Source organism: Capra hircus, chromosome 5, assembly GCF_001704415.2.
Source record: "Capra hircus breed San Clemente chromosome 5, ASM170441v1, whole genome shotgun sequence".
NCBI lineage: Eukaryota > Metazoa > Chordata > Mammalia > Artiodactyla > Bovidae > Capra > Capra hircus.
The window spans coordinates 28,761,350-28,781,863 of record NC_030812.1 but is presented as its reverse complement, the minus strand read 5'-3'; the positions used below and the strand labels follow the sequence as shown (position 1 = coordinate 28,781,863).

The following is a 20,514-nucleotide window of genomic DNA, read 5'->3' as shown; positions in this document are numbered from 1 at the left end:
GAAGATTTTACTCTTACTTGCTAGTGCTGTCATTAGAGGTTCTTCCTCTTAGTTATAAGTAATGTCTTAGTTCTAGGAATTATTTTCTTGAGTTCACTGGGAGGCTTTGGAGTAAATCTGCGGACAAAAGGTAAAACAGCTAAGATTTAGATTAGAAATGGTATATCTGTGATGCTTGAGGAAACAGAAGCGACTGATCTTCTTTAATTATTACTGTGTTGTTTGTTACTGTGATTATTTATTAACTATTACTGATTATGACCCGTTCTTTCTTTTCTATCAAAAGATAAAGATTTAAGATATAAAAAAGTATAAGTATACTTGAACTCATTTTTGAAGGTGATTATACAGTGTAAAACAAGCTTCTTTGGAAATTTAAGATCTGAGCCTAAATAGTTTAGGGGAAGGCTTTCTGTATACAGTAGGTAATGTAGAGAATTTATTTATTATGTCCTTTTTAGAAGCCTGTTTTATTTTTTTAAAAGAAGTCAGGTATCACAATGTAACTTCAGAAAAATATTGAGAAATTTAATACATTTAAAAAAATCTTATTTCCTCAGTTGTAAGATGTAACTTAAAACTTGCATATGGTTATTGTGCTGACTAGTTTTAATAGGTTTTACTTTTTTTTCTACTTGAAAGTTTTCTCCTCAACATTTCCAGCATTGGCTTCTCTTGCCTTTCAGATCTCAAGTTGAATATCTCATCAAGGAGGCTTTCACAGACAATCAATAGGTTTATTATTAATAGTAGTTAAAATTTAATGTGTACTTGTGCTGTGCCATGCACTGAATGCTTTACATGTATTAACTAATTCAATTATGAGATGAGATAAAGCTAATTATTACAGATTTTTAAGTTTACTTATGTTTGTACCTGCCCTTCCCAGTGACCTCCACTTTGCCAGATCTAATGGTTGTCCTGGGTCCTTATATTACTTTACCTGCTAGCAGAATTTGACATGGTTGATCATTCTTTTCTCCTTAATACTCTGTCTTTGCTAGTTTTTCAAGGACACTGCGTTCATTTGGTATTCCTCCTGCCTCACTGGTGGCTTATTCTTGGCCTCATTTGCTGGTTCCTCCCCTTCTTTCCAACCTCTTACTGCTAAGAATGTCCCTGGGTTTTGTCCTATCTCTCCTTCCTGAGCTCACTTGGTCTTGTGGCTTTAAGGACTGTCCTGGAGAGCTGACTTCCAATATGTATGTCTAGCCCAGAGCTCTTCCCTGACACACAGGTTTGTATATTCAGCAGACTCCTCAATGTCATTATCTATTAACTAGATATTAGTTGGATATCTAGTAGCATTTCAAAGCATATCCAGAATCCAAATCAGATAGCATTAATGATAAAAAATCTGAGTAGTGTGCAACAGTCTCAAGACTGGTATTTACAACTCGAGTGCAGTAGTATTGCTTTACTTGGGGGATAGACTTCTTAGTTCTGAGCCTGCTGTGTTGTATGTTCCTTTAGTTTAGACTCCTGAAATAAACTTTCTCCTTTTTCCTTTTCTTTCTTTCTTTTAGACCTTAGATTTAATGACAAATGAATTTGGGTGGTAGAAGACAGATTTCTTTTTTTTTTAAGTAAAAATTAAATTTAATTCTTTTCCCACTTGGTTTGTTCATCTTAGTAAAACCAGTTCTCTCTTTCAGGTATCATCTTTATCAGAGAGTGAGGAGTCTCAGGACTCATCCGACAGCATAGGCTCCTCACAGAAAACCCACGGGATCCTAGCACGGCGCCCATCTTACAGGTTAGTGCTCATGTATCAAATCCTGTGTGTGTTATATTACCACATGAGTTTGAATGGTGTAATGCAAAGCAGATTACATCCAGAAGGAACATGTGTTTATATCAGAAGGCACGTGTTAAGAGAGATAGGCTTGAGCCAGGTTATGAAGGGCCCCTGTTGCTGTGCTGAGGAGGAATTTAGACTTACCTTCTGGCAAAGTATTAGATGTCTGTGTTTACTTTTAGTTAACTTTAATAGTAATTTGAAAGGACTGTAGATTTTAAGAATTGAACTACTTTGCAGCTCAAGTTCCAAACTGGCCACTGCATGGTGCACACGGGGTCAAATCTGAATAGCACTGCAGAGTCTTTGAAAACTGAAACTGATGTTGGAACTACAACACACAGAAGGCCAATCAGAACTTGTGGTTTAGACACAACCAGGTTGATAGCCTGCTAAAAGAAGAATATCAAAAATTCTCTGCAGGATTTTAAAGAGTCAGGTATCATAATATTGAAAATGTCCATTACTTGGCATACAAAGAACCTGGAAGAATCTTAACTTGTAAGGAAAGACTATCAGCAAATGCCATCATCTCCTAGATGAACAAGATACTGGAATTAAATGATAAGGACTTCAAAGGAGCTATTACTGCAGTGTTCTGACTAACAAGTAAGGTTAGATTCTCTTGAAATGAATGGAAAGATAGAAACTCTCAGCAAAAAATAGATATGAAAAGAACAAAACAGAAATTCTATAGCTGAGAAATACAGTTAACTGAAAAAAAAACCTCACTGGATGGATTCAATAGGAGAACAGAGATAAGTTACTCAACTTAAAGATAGTTCAGTGGAGAGTATCCAGTCTGAAGAATAGAGATCAGAAAAATTAATTCCCAGGGACTAGAGAGACAGTTCCCAAAGATTTAACATTGTGTCATGTGAGTCATAGAACAGAAAAAAAGTATGTTGCAGAAAAAATACTTTTGGAAATAATGACTGAAATGTTCCCAAGTTCAGTGAAACCTACAGATTCAAAAAACTTGGCAAATCTTAAACAGGATAAAACACAAAAGAAACCCCTGCCCAGACATGCCATAATTAAATAGCTATGAAATAAACACATATTGTGAGCAACCACTTATATGACACACCACTTATAAGGGAATGCTGTGAAAGACTCTAGATTTCTCACCAAAACTGCAGGCTAGAAGAAATGAATAACATTTTTAAAGTACTGAAAGAAAAGAACTGTTAATCCAGAATTCTGTGTCTTGTAAAAATAACCCTGGGAAATGGAGTTGAACTAAGTATTCTCAGATAAAAGAAAACTAAGAGAAATCATCAACAGCAGAGTTTCTCTAAAATACCTACTAAGTTATTAAGACCAAAAGAAACTTGGAATAGCAAGATCTGGGCAAATATAATAGACTGTTCTTCTGTGAATAGTTTGATAGTTGAAATATATTTGACAGTTGAAAAAAATGACTCTGATGGGGCTTTCAGTGTATGCAGAGGTAAAATATAAGACAACTTACAAAATAAATGGGATCAGGTAGGGATTTAATGTGGTAGTAAGGTTTCTAAGATTCACTTCAAGTGGTAAAACATTGACTAAGTAGACTTGTCATCTGTATTGTAACACCAGAGCAACTACTAAAGAAACTATACAAAGAGATTTAGTCAGATACACAATAGGTAAATTAAAATGGAGTTTTAAAAAATCTTAAAAGAATGCAGAAGAATTTTTTTAAAAAGCAAATAATAAAATGTTAGTTCCACCAGTATCAATAATTCTATTAAGAGAGCATGGGACTTCGCTGGTGGGCCAGTGGTTAAGACTCTGCACTTTCCAACCTAAATGTCCATCAGCAGAGGAATGGATAAAAGAAGATGTGGTCCACATACACAATGGAATATTACTCAGCCATAAAAGGAACAAAGTAGTGCCATTTGCAGAGACATAGATAGACCTAGAGACTGTCATACAGAGTGAGGTAAGTCAGAAGGAGAAAAATAGATACTGTATAATATTGTTTATATTTGGAATCTAGGAAGATGGTACAGGTGAACTTACTTGCAAAGCAGAAATAGTGACACAGATGTAGAGAAAAAATTAACAGATACCAAGGTGGGTGGGTGGGATGAATTGGGAGACTGGGATTGACATATATACACTATTATGTATAAAATAGATAAACTAATGAGAACCTGCTGTATAGCACAGGGGACTCAGCTTAATGCTCTGTGGTGACCTAAATGGGAAGGACATGTAAAAAGAGGGGATATATGTGTATGTATAACTGATTCACTTTGCTGTACAGTGGAAATTAATACAACACTGTAAAGCAACTGCACTCTATAATAAAAATCAATGTTAAAAAGACTGCACTTCCACTGCGGGAGGCATGGGTCCCATCCCTGAGCAAGGAAGTTCCACGCGCCCTGAGGTGTGGCCAAAAAAAAGAGCACATGACTGAAACTCACTAGTTAAAAGAGATGATAAAACTACATACCAGTGTTCCTGTGAATACAAACACAAAAATCCTCAACAAAATATTAGTAAGTCAAATAGGTTAACAGATGGAAGGTATTATACACCATAATTGAGTAGGATTTATCCCAGGACTGGAAAATTGGTTTAACATCTGAAAGTCAATTAATGTAATAAATCATATTTGTAGGATAAAACCGGAAAACTTATAGTCATCTCAGCAGACACAAAAAGCATTTGATGAAATCAGGGTTAAAGGGCTTCCCCAATGACTTGGCACTAAGGAATCTGCCTGCCAATTCAGGAGATGCAAGAGACACAGGTTCGATCCTCAGGTCAGGAAGATTTCCTGGAGGAGGGAATGACAACCCACTCTAGTGTTCTTGCCTGGAGAATCCCAGGGAGAGAAGAACCTGGCAGGCTGCAGTCCAAAGAGTCACACACAACTGAACGACCAAGCACACACACAGTGCCCTTTAATGATAAAAATTCTCATCAGACAAATAGATGGGAGCTTCCCTCAACTTGATGATGAGTATCTACAAAAGCCCGTAGCTGACATAGTTAATGGAGAAAGATTGAATATTTTCTTCTCCTAAGAGCAGGCACAAGACAAGGCTGTGAATGTCTCACTACTTCTACTCTCAGGCAGTTAAGAAAATTAAAAAGCTTACTGGAAAGGAAGAAATAAAAGTTTGCAGATGACAGTGATTTCATATATAGAAAATCCCAAAGGATCCACTAAAGTAGAAATAATAAACAGGTTCAGCAGGGTTTCAGGATACAAAATGAACTGTATTTATCTACACTAGCAATAAACAATCCAGAAATGAAATTAAGAAAACAGTCCTACTCATAACAACATAAACTATATAAAGTACTTGAAATTAAATTTATAAATCCAAGTTATGTATCAGGTCACCCAAAAAGTTTGTTTGGGTTTTTTCCATATGGAAAGGCCTAAATGAACTTTTTGACCAGTCAAGTAAATTTAACAGATATATATAATATTAATACTTGCATATTGAAAACTACAAAACTTCATTGAGAGGAATTTTTAAAAATCTTAGCTGAAAAGACATTACATGTTCATCAACTGGAAGACTGAATATTGTTAAGACAAATAACCCAGTTAAAAAATGAGGAAAAGACTAGAATATTTATCCAAAGAAGAAACACAGATGGCCAATAAGCATGTAAAAAATTGTTCAGCATGATTTTTCATTAGGTAAATGCAAGTCAAAATAATGAGATACCACTTCAAACCTAGTAGGATGCTTAAAAAAATCCCAAACAAAACATAACAAATGTTGGTAAGGGGGACAGTGGCTATGGAAACAATCTGGCAGTTCTTCAAAATACTGAACATATTTATGTTATAAACCAGTACTAATATTGCTATACATATAACCAAGAGAAATAACATAATGAAAATGAAAGTAAAGTGGGTATATTAGTATCATACAAAATGGACTTCAGAGCAAAAAAAATTATCAGAGATAAAGAGAAAATCAGTTCACCAAGAAGATATAACAACCCTAAATATGTATGCACTTAACAACAGAGCTTCAGAATACATGTATCAAAAACTTACAAAACTGAAAAGCAAAATAAATCCACAGTTACAGTTGAAAATTTGTGTACATCTATCTTAGTATCCAACAGAAGTTACAGCAGAAAATAAGCAAGATCATAGAACTGAACAATACCATCAACCAGTTGGATCTAATTGGCATTGTTAGAACACTTCACCTACGTGCACAAAGAATATCCACCAAGAAAGACCACGTCCTGGATCATAACAAACCTTAACAAATTTAGAAAAACTGAAATTACACAAAGTTCTTTACTCATACTTGAATTAGACTAGAAGCCAATAAAGGAAAGATAACAGGAAATCTCCATACAGAAATTAACACACTTAGAAATAACCAAACAGAAAATCTTAAGGGAAATTAGAAAACATTGAACTTAATGAAAGATTAAAAATATAAAATATCAAACTCTGTAGGAAATAACAAATCAGTAGGAAATAGAAATTTACCATATTAAACACTATATAGGAAGGAAGGTCTCAAATCAACAGTCTCAGCTTCCACTTTAAGAAACTAGGGGAGAAATAAAATAAGCTTAAAACAAGCAGGAGAAAAAAAATAATAGAGATTAAGAGCAGAAATCAGGGAATTCGCTGGCAGTCTGTTGCTTAGGGCTCCATGCTTCCACTGCTGGAGGGTTCAATTCCTGGTTGGGGAACTAACATCCTGCAAGACAAGTGGCGCAAGTGGGAGTGCCGGAGAGCAGAAATCTGTGAACTTAAAGAGAAAACGAACAGAGATAACTGAAAGGTGGTTCTTTGCGGGGTAGGAGGGTGTGGAATCAGTAAAACTGATAATCTTGTAGCAAGATGGCTGGATGGTGTGGTTGGAGAAGTCACAGGGACAAACCTTGTCAACCATGTCATTTATTCTGATAGGGAACCGTTGCACACGAGTGATTTGATCTAACTGACATTTTAAAAAGATGACTGGTTGTTGTGTGGAGAGCAGACTGTAGCAAGGAGGACCTGCTAGAGGCTGTTGTTTGGTCAGGAGGAGCTGGTGGTATGGACTTGGGGAACCACAGTGGAGGTGAAGAGGATGGGTAAGATTCTGAATATATTTTCAAGATAGAAACAATGAGATTTGTTTATGAATTGGATAAAGGTTGTGAGAAAGAGGACAGCTCCAAAATTTTTGAAAAGTAGAGTTGATATTTACTGACATTAGTAAGACTGCCAGGGGTAGAAGGATATCTGATACTAGATTTGGAGGTATTAAGTTTGAGGTGCCTGTTGAATGGAAGCATTCAATACACAATTGGATATGTGAGTTTCGAGTTCAGGAGAGAAGTTGAGAAAATACCATTTTGAGGGGTCATCAGTGTACACAAGGTATTCAGGCCTTTGGGACAGATGAGCTCACTGGAAAGAATGTAGATGGAGAAGTCCGAAAGATGGCTCTTTAAGATTCTCCAGGGTTGAATAAGGAGGATGAGGAAGAATGTAAAACAATGGCAAATGGTATCTCAAAATATAGTAAAATAAAGTAATATATGCGGGAATGATAAATAATAATTTAGATAATGGCACTCATTGAGAGGGAAAAAGGGAAAGGAATTGGTGGTGACATTTTGGTGTATATGTAACTTAATTCCTGTTAAAATGAGATATCTGAAGCAAACATGGCACAGTGGCGATGAGTTGATTCCTGGTATATGGTGCATAGGTGTTTTACTTTCTGTCCTCTTTTTTGCTGAGCTGGGTCTTGCACAGCTTCTCTCGCATTGAGGTGAGCTGCCCTTGAGCTACTCTCTAGTTGTGGTGTGGAGGCTTCTCGTTGTGGTGGCTTCTCTCGTTGCTGAGCACGGGCTCTAGGGCGCATGCGCTCCAGAGTTGTAGTTCTCTGGCTCTAGAGCACAGGCTTAGTAGTTGTGGCACACAGACTTCATGGCTGCACAGCGTGTGGGATCTTCAAGGAACCAGGGATTGAACCAGTGGCTCCTGCATTGGCCGGCAGATTCTTTACCACTGAGCCACCAGGGAAGCCCTCCTATACTTTCTGTGCTCAAAATATTTTGTAACTTAAAATTGAAAAAGAAATGGGCACAGCATTCCACCATTTCATGCAAGGCTGGCTGCTTAGGACCTTGCAGGCAGTTTGTTAAATGTATTCTCGAGCTCTGTCCTGACCAGCTCACTCAAATCATTAAAGGTGCCATTTGGGAGTCTGGATTCAATAAGCCTCTCCAGATGATTCTGGTACATAGCAGGTTTGGGAAGCACAGTGGCGGTTCTACAGATGGCTAACACAGAGTTCGTAGGACCGCCACGTCCTCTGTTCTCCACTCTGGTTCTTGGTGGGAAGACTGTCCAGGTTCAGGGGACCAAGCTGGGAAAGGATCTTCAACATGTGATAAAAGAACATCTGAAGGATCTGAAATTATCTGGCCACTGATGAAGAAAACCTGAAGCAGTTGTCAGATATTGCAAAGCTAGGGCATGGATATAGGATTAGGGTATACAGTTTAACTTTCTCTAGTTTCACTGGGTGGAATTAGCTTTGAAACTAAACAAGGATGAGCTCTAACCATCCAATAATTGAATAGTTTGCTTTTTGAAATTGTGGATGCCTTATTCCTATAAATAGAAGCTGTTAGTAATGTTAGAGAATTCCTGAATGGGCTGGAAGTTTAGCATAGGTAACATGAAAGATCTCATTTAATGCTAAGGGTTTTTTTTTTTTTCTTTGTGATTCTTCTTTATTATTGTTTTTGCACAAGTAGTTAAGATTTTCTAATTTTTCTCCGACAAACGTGGAATTCTTGAGTAAAAATTTCTTTTTTCTTTCAATGCTCCTTCCATCCCCAGCTGTGTTTTGGAAGACCTTTCTTTTCAGCAAGGCATCTTTTTCCATCCCCTTATTTTTGCCTTATTTTTGTGGAGTCAAGTGTACTTCTTGTTAAAATAATGAATTTTGTTTATCACAGATACTCTGTGTTTTTATAGTAGTTTTTTTATACTTTCCATCAAAGTTAGGAAAATGGGCTCCATCCCCCTAATTTATGCACACATTCTTTTACATATGGTTTATCACCAGATATTGACTATAGTGCCCTATGTTATGCAGTAGGATATTGTTTATCCATTCTAAATGTTACCAGTTTGCATTCACTAACCCCAGACTCCCAGTTCATCCCCTTCCACCTTGGCAACCACCAGTCTTAGAGTAGTATTTTTAATCTTCTTGTTTCTTTCTGAGAACTATGGGTTTCTCTTCCATTATAGAGTTGAAGGTTGAAAAAATAAATTTAATCTATTGATTGATTGCTGCACCATGCAGCATGTAGGGTAGGATCTTAGTTCCCAGACCAGGAATCAAACCCGTGCCCTCTGCAGTGGAAGTGTGGATTCTTGACCATTGGACTGCCAGGAAAGTCCCCAATTTGATCTTTTTAAATAAAGATAACTGACACTGTTTAGAAAATGAATAGCACCTTGTACTCACAATGGAGCCACCTCTCCTATAAAGAGACCTTTTCTACCTCTACAAGGGCCTTGTTGTTGAAAAGGCACTCTGTATGGGTATTTGCTCATTGTTTCTTTTCAGGTCATCATAAACTAAAATGTAACCAGCCTGCTAAACAGAGTCTTGTTGCTTAGTCACTAAGTCATGTCTGATTCTTTGCAGCCCCATGAACTGCAGCACACCAGGCTTCCTTGTCTTTCACTATCTCTAGCTTGAGGTAAAAAAATAGTATGTGCTAAACAAATGATTCTTCGACGCCACAGTTTAGGTGTCTACTGCTGCTGCTGCTGCTAAGTCGCTTCAGTTGTGTCCGACTCTAGGTGTCTACTAGATCACTGTATTTTTAACCTGAAATTGAAAGAGGTTTAGTAATTTCTTTTTGTAAAGTTGTCCTCATTACCAACATTAATAATAGAGTTCTGTTTTCCACAGAAAGATTTTGAAAGACCTATCTTCCGAAGATACACGGGGCAGAAAAGGAGACGGAGAAAACCCTGGAGTTTCTGCTGTCACTTCTATGTCTGTTCCAACTCCCATCTATCAGACTAGCACCGGCCAGTACAGTACGTACAGGAGTAACTTCCCACCTGGCAGACACAGAACAGAACCTTCCTGTGAAGAAGCTGGCATAGACTGTCATACTTTGATAGTGATGAGTATTAAAGGATAATAAGTAGCATTTTGAGCCAGAAATAATGCAGAGTTCTTTTTTAGCATTATCTCATTTATTCCCTATAACAGTTTTGTAAGGTGGGCAGTTAACAATTCATGAGGGAACTGAAGTTAGAGAGTTAGACAATTAATATCCCTGAAGTCACACAGCTTGCTAGTGATACATAGCTTGCATACTTATTTTGGGGGTAAGTCTGTGAGTTTTGACAGATGCTTGGAGTTGCCTAAGCACCACCACAGTCAAGATACTCCATCACCCCCAAGAAATTCATTTGTGCTGTCCCATTTGTAAATAACTTCTCCCTTCTCTCATAAGCCCTGTTCTTTAAGTCTAATTGGCTCTTGCCACAAAACAGCTGTCCTATCTGACCACCTCTCACCATCTCCACCACCTGGGTTTATACTGTCATCCGAACTACTGCAGTATCCGATTAGTTATCTTGCTTCCCATCCTTGATCTGATAGTTTTCGATATTGCAACCAAAGCAGTTTATTTAAAATGTCTATTAGATTACACTGCTTTAGCTCAAAATCTTCCAGTGGCTTTCTGACACATTTAGAATAAGTCCTACAAGGCATTACATCAGGATCTGGCTTTGCCTACTCTGATCTCATCTCCTGTCACTTGATGCCATTTGGCCACACAAACTTTCTTGCCGTTTATTAAACACATGAAGCTCATTTCTGCCTCAGGATCTTTGGACGTGTCATCCCTACCACCTGCACGTTCTTGACCCAGATCCTCATATGGCTTACATCCTCACTCTTGCTCTGCTTAAGTGTCACCTCCTCAGAGAGACCACTGTGGCTAAAATATATTGCTCCACCCTTTAGTTTATTTTCTTAGGTACTTTTCCAATATAATTACATATAAATGCTTTAAAGTATATTTGTTTAATTATAGAATATATGTAGATTAGCTTATTTGATTTATGATTTATGATCTCCTTGAGGGGGAGAACTTTGTCTTGTTCACCACTATAACCTTGGGATATTGGGCCTGGCACATAGTAGGCTTTCAGTAAAATGTGTTATGAACATATAATTTTAAGAATATATATAGAGTATTTTTGAGAACACAAACTGGGCAAAGTGGTTGCAAGGAAGGAAACAGGAGCAGAGCTCAGAAGCAGTTGGGAGGTTCACTTTTCATTTTAAACAAAACTGAATTTTTTTTAATCACATGTATTGTTATTTCCAAAAATATTTAAGACAGCATATTAGCAAGTTAAAAGTTATGATACATGGTTTATTATTATGAAAACTATATAGAAACTTAGGCCAGTATTTCGCATGTTACAATCGAAGTACAGGACAGTACATGTTGTTAAGGGCAGTTCGATGCAGCAGAACTTCCTTGCTGATGCAGATGTTCTCTGTCTGCATTGTTCAGTACAGTAGCTCCTAAGCTGTGTGTGACTACTGAGTACCTGGTGAGATTGAGGAACTGAATTTTTTATTTTAATTAATTTAAATAGCCATATGTGGCCCATGGCCACTATACTGAATAGTACAGATTGAGAGTAAATTCAACCAGGTAAATACACATGTCAATCAAGTATAGGAAGATATGTTGCAAAAATGAAAACAATTCTGTATTAATGTATACATTTGCATATACATCAGAAGATGTGTATCTATCTATAATGTGTGTGAATAGATAAATGCATTGGGTCTTAGTTGTGGTACACGGACTCCCTAGTTGTGGCCCATGGGCTCAGTAGTTGCAGCACACAGGCCTGGTTGTTCTGCAACATGTAGGATCCTAGGTCCCTGACAAGGGATGAACGAATACAGGGTACCTCTGTCCCCTGCATTGCAAGGCAATTTTTAACCGCTGGACCATCAGGGAAGCCCCTGTATTTTGATATTGTATATCAGTCTATATGAGCATAGGGAGATACCAGGAAGGATGTGCACCAGAAATAATGGTTATCTCAAGAGGGTGGTGGGAAATGGCAAGTGGAATAATAGGGATAATGGGCCTTTTACTTGAAATATTTAATTTTTTATTTATTGGCCGCACTCACTGCTGCGTGCAGTCTTTCTCTAGTGTGGAAAGCAGGGGCTACCCTCTGGCTGTAGTGCAGAGTCTTCTCATTTGTGGCAGCTTCTCTTACTGTGGAGCATGGGCTCTGGCGCAGGCTGGCACAGTTGCCCTGGGCTTGTGGGATCTTCCCAGACCAGGGATCGAACCAGTGTCCCCTGCCTTGCAAGGCAGATTCTTAACCACTGGACCACCAGGGAAGGCCGGACTTTTCCTTTTTATATATATTTATATGTATGTTGTGTCTGTTACAGGGAAAGAGATTGAAAGCAATTGCTACTGTAAATTTAAAGCAAATCTCTACATCTAAAAAACTTTAATGTCTTTTCTTCTGAAGTCATTTTATAAATTATATGGGAATATTTGTGGTGTGGCAATAGGGAAAGTCTAAGGATAACTAGAAACAGTGTCACCACTGGAGAGTGGAGCTGAGAAAGCCTGTTAAGATTTTTTTTTTCATTATGTAACCTTTTTTATCCTTTCTGAATTTTTTTCCTTAGGCACACTTACCTATTCAAAAAATTTTAAGATAAAATCTTTCTAATGCTTTTAAATAAAAATTACAGACTATGTTACTCTTTCCTTCTACTTATTTTTGCTTTAAAGGTTATTTGTCAGTGGTATCCCTTTCTCATGCCCCAGAACTGCTGTGACAACATTAACAATTAGCATGTAGTGCTCCATAGAGCCCCAAATGACCGATCAGTTATTGTATAATTTAAGACTAAATTTAAGATTAGTGCAAACTTTTATTTGAAATACAAAATTTTATCAAGAAATGCCAAATTTTACTTCTTTTACATGTAGCTCACCTAAAGTAACCAACAGTCATCAAGTGAAATTGCATTTAAACCTGTTTTAATAAAAAGCGATTGTTTTGTTCGCCAATCCTTTGTAATAAGTGTGTTGTATAGCCTTACATTAGCTATATTTTCTCTTTGGTTAAAGTTGCCATTGCCCCAAATGGAGCCTTACAGCTGGCCAGTCCAGGCACAGATGGAGTACAGGGCCTTCAGACATTAACCATGACAAATTCAGGCAGTACTCAACAAGGTACAACAATTCTCCAGTATGCACAGACTTCTGATGGACAACAAATACTTGTGCCCAGCAACCAGGTTGTTGTACAAAGTAAGTATGCTTAAGTATCTATGGAAAGCATTCCAGAGTACTTTCAAAGACACTTATGAATTTTAACTTATTCTTTGGACCACACAGCTGCGTCAGGAGATATGCAGACATATCAGATCCGTACCGCACCTTCAGCTACTTCACTACCACAGACCGTGGTGATGACATCTCCCGTGACCCTTACATCTCAGACATCTAAGACAGATGACCCCCAACTGAAAAGAGAAATAAGGTTGATGAAAAACAGGTAAGTAGTAAAATTACACTATCAGAATGGGTGATACGTTTTTATAAATCTCAGAAAGATTTTAACTGAGATTATATGTTAGAAATGAGAAGAGTTTATATCAGTTTTATTTTAATTGTTAATCTGTCTTATATGTTTCTAGCAGATCAGTGAGTCCCTTTGCACAGTCTCTTATTAATATATGACCTAGAGTTCTTCCATTTCTGTTGTGTTCTTCAAATAGCACTCTTAAGCAAAACTTTTAAAATAGTATTGTTCTTGTTGGGTTGACAAAGTTAAGTGAAAATAATAATTTTCTGCTTGCTGTTTGTTGACTAGAGTAAGAATAGGGAAGAATTACTAGGTTTCTGGCATAATACCAGTATACATATGGATACAGAATTGTTCTTAAAAATGAATTTTGATCATGAAAATGTAGTAGTCATTTAACCTCTAGAAACATTACCTTTCATTTAATATGTATTTTAAACAATGCTGTTTGCATCTCATGTACATCTGGTATTAAAACTAATTCTTTGAGAAAAAGAATCTAATGGATAGCTTTTTGAAGTGTGTTCAAGGGAGAAGAAAAAAGATACCAATAAACTATATTAGAAACAAAAGAGGGTAAATAGCTGCAGATTACAACAAATTTTTAAAATTATAAATAAAGTTCTATTTTCAGGTCCTCTCGAGTAAGTTAGAAAATCAGAGTAAAAGGATCATTTTCCAGAGGAATAAAAATTACCATAAAGGGCCAGATGGATACACTTAGTTACTTCAAGATAAAATGTTTTACTAAAAATAAAAGGGAGCAATTATCACTGTAAATAAACTTGGAAACAAGGCAGAGACCATCTGTTGTTTTAGAGGTTCCAACAAATACAGTAAAACAAGTAAATGAAATAAGTCATGTAAATATTAGAAAATAATCCTATTTCTTTGCTGATGATATGATTGTGTACCTAGGAAACCCAGAAGACTTGTTAAAAATTACTAGAGTGAGACTTCTCTGACAGTGTAACTTCAGCTGCATAATATTTTTAAAAGCTTGATGAAATATAAAAACCATTTCTTTACATGATTGGATGAGCATGCAGAAAGAGATCTTATTGAGGTTAGAAATGAACCAGAAGCATAGGACCATGATGTTAATAAGCACTGAAGCAGCTGCTGTATATTCCTGGGGATAAGTTCAGATCTTTGTAATTAATTGGCATAGCTTTTGTATGCAGAGGGGACCAGGGACAGAGCGTAGGGACTCCAGCTTGGAGAACTGGATCAAAGATTTTCTTCCTTGAGGTCAAGACCCAAGAAGATCTACACCAATAAGCTGAGAATTGTAACTTAAAAAATGGGTATCAAAGAGTTCCCTGATAGTCTGGTGGCTAAGAATCTGCCTGCCACTGCAGGAGACATTGATTCAGTCCCTGGTCCAGGAACTAAGATCCATATGCCACAGGGCAACTAAGCCTGTGCGCTACAACTACTGCGCCTGTGCGCCCTACAGCTGTCTTCCGCAACAAGAGAAACCGCCAAATGAGAAGCCCACACACCACAACTAGAGAGTACCCCCTGGCACGGCAGCAAAGATCCAGTGCAGTCCAAAAAATAGGTAAATACTGGGTGAGGGCTCATAGGGTCCCCAGTTGCTTGGAGAAAGCAACCTCAACACAGGCTCTAAAGAATTCCTACACATTGAGTTCTAACAAATATAAGCTGAAAAATCAGAATACCCAAAGAATTAGGCCTCCATTATATATGCCAAGCCCTTAGACCATTTTCACAAAAAAATTATTTCCATTTTCTTGAGGAAACTGAGGCCTAGAGAAGTCTAGTTACTTGACCAAGGTTACACTGCCCAGTAAGTGATAAGACGTAGGATTTAAATTCATGGGTCCAGGTTTTAGGGTCCAGAGTCTTGAGGAATACCACACAGCCTTTTAGAAGCAAGAGTCAGCAGAACGAGCAGACAGCAGAATGAGTGTTGTGAAGTCTTCAGTTATCTAATAAGAGAGACAGAAAGAAGCATGTTTTTCATATGTAGAAAAGGATGTTATTGAAAATCATCGAAGATCAAGAGACTATAAAAACGATAAAAATTGGAGAAGAAAAGTAAAACTGCTATTTTAATTTTAACAAAGATATATTCATTTGCTGAGAATATCCAGGAGAATAATCTGCAAACTCTTTAGAAATGAAAAAGAACCAGGTCTCTTCAACACTGTACTAGAAATCCTTGCCAGTTTAGTAAATCAGGAAAAAAGAGGGGATATTATAAGGATTTAAATGAAGAAAATAAAAGCTGTTACTATTTTTTGTATGATTGCCTGATTAAAAAAAAACCAAAATGGATTTAGAGAAAGATTACTGTAAATAATGAATTCATAAGGTTACTAGATATAAGATCAGTTTCAAAGATCAGCTGTTTTCTTCACATCAGCAATAAAGAGTTTGGTAAATAGTTACTTTAAAGATACTTATATTATCAATAAATGAAATATATAAGAATAAATCTAACAAAAGATGTCCAGGACATTTATGGAAAATATTGTTTTTTAGAGACATTAAAGAAGATCTAATAAATAAATGGAGAAATATACTATGTCCACAGATATGGAAACTCAGTATTATAAAGATGACTATTTTTTCCCCCCAATTGATCCATAGATTCAATGCAGTTCCAATCAAAACCCAAACAGGTTGTTTGAAGAACTTGACAAGTTGATACTAAAATTATAGAAGAGTAAAAAGGGTCAAGAGCAGCCAAAATATTCCAGACAAGAATAAGGTGAGGAGATAATCAAATCTTGTTTAAACCGTGGTAATTAAAATAATGTAATACTGCCATTGAGGTAAACAAAATCACTAGTGAAACAGAGTAGAGAGCTCAGAAACACATCTGTGAATACATGAAACCTTGGTAGGGCAGATTATTGGGGGAAGGAGGGACTCCAATAAATGATGCTAGGATAGTTATTTTATGTGAGAAAATTTCAAATTTCTTCCTCACACCATACCAGATGAATTAAAGAGTATGTGAAAGGTGAAATTTTAAAAACTTTTAGGTTGAAAATACATAATCTCACAGTTTCAAGTATAGGCAAGATTCCTTAAAATAATACAGACATAAAAAATTTAACATGAAAGATGGATGAATCTTCATTAAAATCAATAACTTTTCATTAAAAGAAAGTGACTGAAAATATAAGCTTCAAATCTACAGAAGATATTTGCAACATATCTGCCCCCCCCAAAAAAGATTTCTTTGAAAAAATATAAAGATCATCTGAATTAATAATACAACCCAACTGAAAAAAAGTTGAATATGTTTTTGAAATGATACACAACTCCACATCCAGAAGAAAATTAAATTGGACTCCTATTTTATACCACATACAGAAGTAATTACAGATAGATTAAAGAAAACTCTGAAAATTAAGCAATAAAATTTATAAAATTTAGGAATATATAGTGCATGGCAGTTTTAATCTAAGCCAAGAAAAAGACGTAAAAAAGAGAATTTATCATATAAGAAATAAAAATATCAGAAATCAAGTAGATTAGAAAATAATATAGAAACATATAACGGGTTAGTATGTATAATTCATTGAGAATTCTTAGGTTGTGTGTCTTTCTAGTAATTTCTAAATGTAAAATAGGCAAAAAGTATGAATGAACAGGCAAATAAATAAGAGCAGATCCAGAGGAGACTTAAACTTTTGAAGATGTTCCGTTTCACTAGTAGTTAGGGAAGTGAAAATTAACAATGAAATGTCTGCATGACAAAGAACTGTGTACCAATATAGATACATCATTAAAATAGTATGTGTCAAAAAAAGCAAGTTGCAGAGAATATCTTCATTTTTAGTTCAAAAAAAAATTTCAGAATACTTTTTTACTTATTGTATATGTATATAAAACTTCAATGAAAATCCATAGAAATATTCTAACAGGACATGTACAAAACTGAGTATCAAAGCATTGTTTATAATTTAAAATTGAAGTTTAGAGGATTTTATGTCCAAAGTTAACCAGAGGACCCATACATTTCACTTCTTGGTGTTTATCCAAGAGAAACGGGACATAAGTTCTCAGAGACTGGCACAAGGAAGGACATGCGTAGCAGCTAAAACTAGCAAATGGCTCAACATAATGGATCAATAGATTGTAATTATATCCATACAGTGGAGTATGGAGACCAGACACAAGAGTACATTCTGTATGACTGTTGTCTGAAGGAAGTTCTGTTACAGAATAGGAAAAACTTCATCTCTGGTGATAAAAAAAAAATCGAAACAGTAGTTGCTTAGGGAGAATGGGCATGAGGGGACTTCTGGGGCAATAAAAATGTCTGACTTGATGGATGATGTTTGGGTTATATAGGTATATGAATGTATTTGCCATAGCAAATTGAATTCTGCACTTAAGATCATTGTGTTTCACTGTATATAGATGATACCCTGATTTTGTTTTAATGAAGAGAAAAAAAGGATGACCAGGGAAAATTACTTAAGTGCATTTACCATTTAAAAAATGTGAACTTTTTTCTAACTTTTTTCACCTGGGCTTCCCAGGTGGTGCAAGTGGTAAAGAAGCTGCCTACCAACGTAGGTTAGACATAATAGACATGATACATGCCGGTTCGATCCCTGGGTCAGGAAGATCCCATGGAGAAGGGAATGGCAATCCACTCCCATACTCTTGCCTGGAGAATTCATGGACAGAGGAGCCTGGCGGGCTACAGTTCAGAGAGTCGCAGAGTCAGACACTACTGAAGCAACTTGGCGCACACACAGCACACATTTACCACTTAAAGAATTTGAACTTTTTTCTAACATTGGTTTTTAATGCTTATATTTAGAGAAGCTGCTCGAGAATGTCGCAGAAAGAAGAAAGAATATGTGAAATGCCTGGAAAATCGAGTCGCAGTTCTGGAAAATCAAAACAAAACTCTAATAGAAGAGTTAAAAACTTTGAAGGATCTTTATTCTAATAAAAGTGTTTGATTCTTAAGAAAGAAAATATTTTTGTGGACTTGTCTAAAAATTAGATGGATTTCTTTTCTTTTTAGTGGAGTTTTATGAATTGAAAGGTCAAAAATGAAGCTTTTTATTTAGGTTTTTACAACTCAAAGAGAAATACCTTACACGAGAGATCTGGTGACAGAGGATAAAGTGGAAAAAGACCTCAAGGAAGTTACTGGCACAACTGGAAGCTCTGTAAAAATTAAACATACTCAAGAAACATTGGAAATGAACTTTCACCAATTCGAATTTTCTAAATAACAATAGTTGTCAATATTCCAAAAATGGTAGATAAGATGAAATTTGGTAAATCAGACCTTTAACAATAAATCAGTTTACCCTTACAGGTTTGCATTTCTGTTTCCTAAAATTTACCTTTCTTCAATTGTGTGCGTGTGTTCTGTTTCTGCCAATAAATTCTACATTGCAAATAGAAAAGAAAAGCTAATACATAACTAAACATATAAATTATGTATCTTGATTATATATACTTGTTCTGTTGTCAGGTCTCAAATAGGTTTTTAAAAGTCTGTTCATTGGACTCAGGAGGGGTTTTGAGACTAGGTTAACAATTTTTGAGGCCTTGTCCTAAAAGACATCTAAGGTACATGAATGGAGTATGGTGATTTTGTAACATTTTTTATCAGAATGGAAAAGAATTGTTTAGAAGTTTGATACTTTTAAATAGTTTTTTGGTTACTCTGGGAATGGTGATTTTCTACAAATATTTAATAAATTGTTTTTTGATTCTATATTCTGTATGCAGTTGAATATACATTACTTATTCTGTTGTGCTTTAATAGAACGGAATGTTTACAGGCCCTTAAGATAATTAAGAGTATTTTAAAAACCTTCTGAAGATGCATACCAAAGTTTTCCAAGAGGATTTTATAATCAGTTTAATGTAAGGTTTATCGGATTCTAAATACAGTTACTAAGGCAATTTTATGTTAGAGACTATTTTGTATTGTAGTGAATGGTACATTTATAAGAAAAGTGACTGCCAATATATTTTTATAGCTAATCTTTATAAATTCTAAAGTTAAGTTTTTAATGATTATTTTAAATGTTTATATAGTTTGTTAGTAAAAAATATTTTGCATCTCAAAGTATCATTTTTATATTATGGGAAGTAAAGTTTCCAGATTGGCTAATATTTGAATTGTAAGTTTTGTATGCAGTTTATCCAGAGTTCAAAAATGCTGTCAGCACACCAGTGTTCAACCTCTGTATTCCAATTTGTATACACTTTGAAATTGTACTGCAAAACTATTGTGCGCTTCTTAGTACAATATGTATCATATTGTTGTGTATGAAATTAAAGGACATTTGATAAAATTAAGTTTGCTGAATATAGAATATATTGCTTGATATATGAATGACAAGTTTCCTGATAACCATTTTGTTAATTAGTATCTAACTATAGTGCATTCCTAGTTTTGAAATGAGGATAAATTTACAAATCTGGGCTGCACAACCTATTTTAAGGGGATATGTTTATATGTTTTGCTTCAGTCAGAACCAATTATAACAAAGATAGCTAAATATTTTGTTCTACAAGTGTTTAGGACATGGTTAGGGGCCTGTCATGTAGAAATTTTAATTGGTAAATCTGTTAATTTTAATAAAATTTTTCATTAACAGGGTCAGGGTCTTTTAGAATGGGACTTTTTGTTGATCTTTTAAAATGGGACTTTTTTTGTTGATTTGTCAGCAGTTTATGAAAAGAAAGAAAAGTCTGAACACCAGTGGAATTACTTCTGTCTATCACTGTCCTAAAGCCTGAGTCTCAAAATAGTGGCCCATCAGGCTAAAGAATATTAGGGGTATGGGGTCAGTGGGTTATATCAAGAGTGTTTTAAAAGTTAGTTTATTGGGTGGATGTTACATTTGGCTCCAGCAGCCTAGCTCTTAGTGCCTTAGCAACTGGACATACACAAATATTGTAAACTCTCCACAACCTACACATTTGTGGTGTAGGGTCTTGCTCACTAGTTCACATTATGTAGTTAAGCTCTATGTAACAGGCATGGACAAGCCACTGAGGAGTCCATAAATGCATACCAATTTATGAGGCTTATAACACTTAAAAGGTGATTATACTACAAGCCTGAAATTAA

At 35.8% G+C, this 20,514-nt stretch overlaps 1 protein-coding gene across 10 annotated transcripts in view; it reads left to right on the top strand.

The window, feature by feature from the left end:
* Positions 1 to 19,951, top strand: part of ATF1 (activating transcription factor 1) — a 62,277-nt gene extending 42,326 nt beyond the window's left edge. For 9 of the 10 annotated variants that reach the window (XM_018047788.1, XM_018047791.1, XM_018047790.1 and 6 more), the window contains 5 exons: positions 1,656 to 1,756; positions 9,724 to 9,854; positions 12,959 to 13,141; positions 13,229 to 13,388; positions 18,232 to 19,951. In XM_018047788.1, coding sequence (XP_017903277.1) covers positions 1,656 to 1,756; positions 9,724 to 9,854; positions 12,959 to 13,141; positions 13,229 to 13,388; positions 18,232 to 18,376 — 720 coding nt within the window. In that variant the 3' untranslated portion in view covers positions 18,377 to 19,951. Of the gene's footprint in view, positions 1 to 1,655; positions 1,757 to 9,723; positions 9,855 to 12,958; positions 13,142 to 13,228; positions 13,389 to 16,037; positions 16,900 to 18,231 lie in introns of those variants that run through there. The other variant, XM_018047785.1, reaches the window with a different exon arrangement.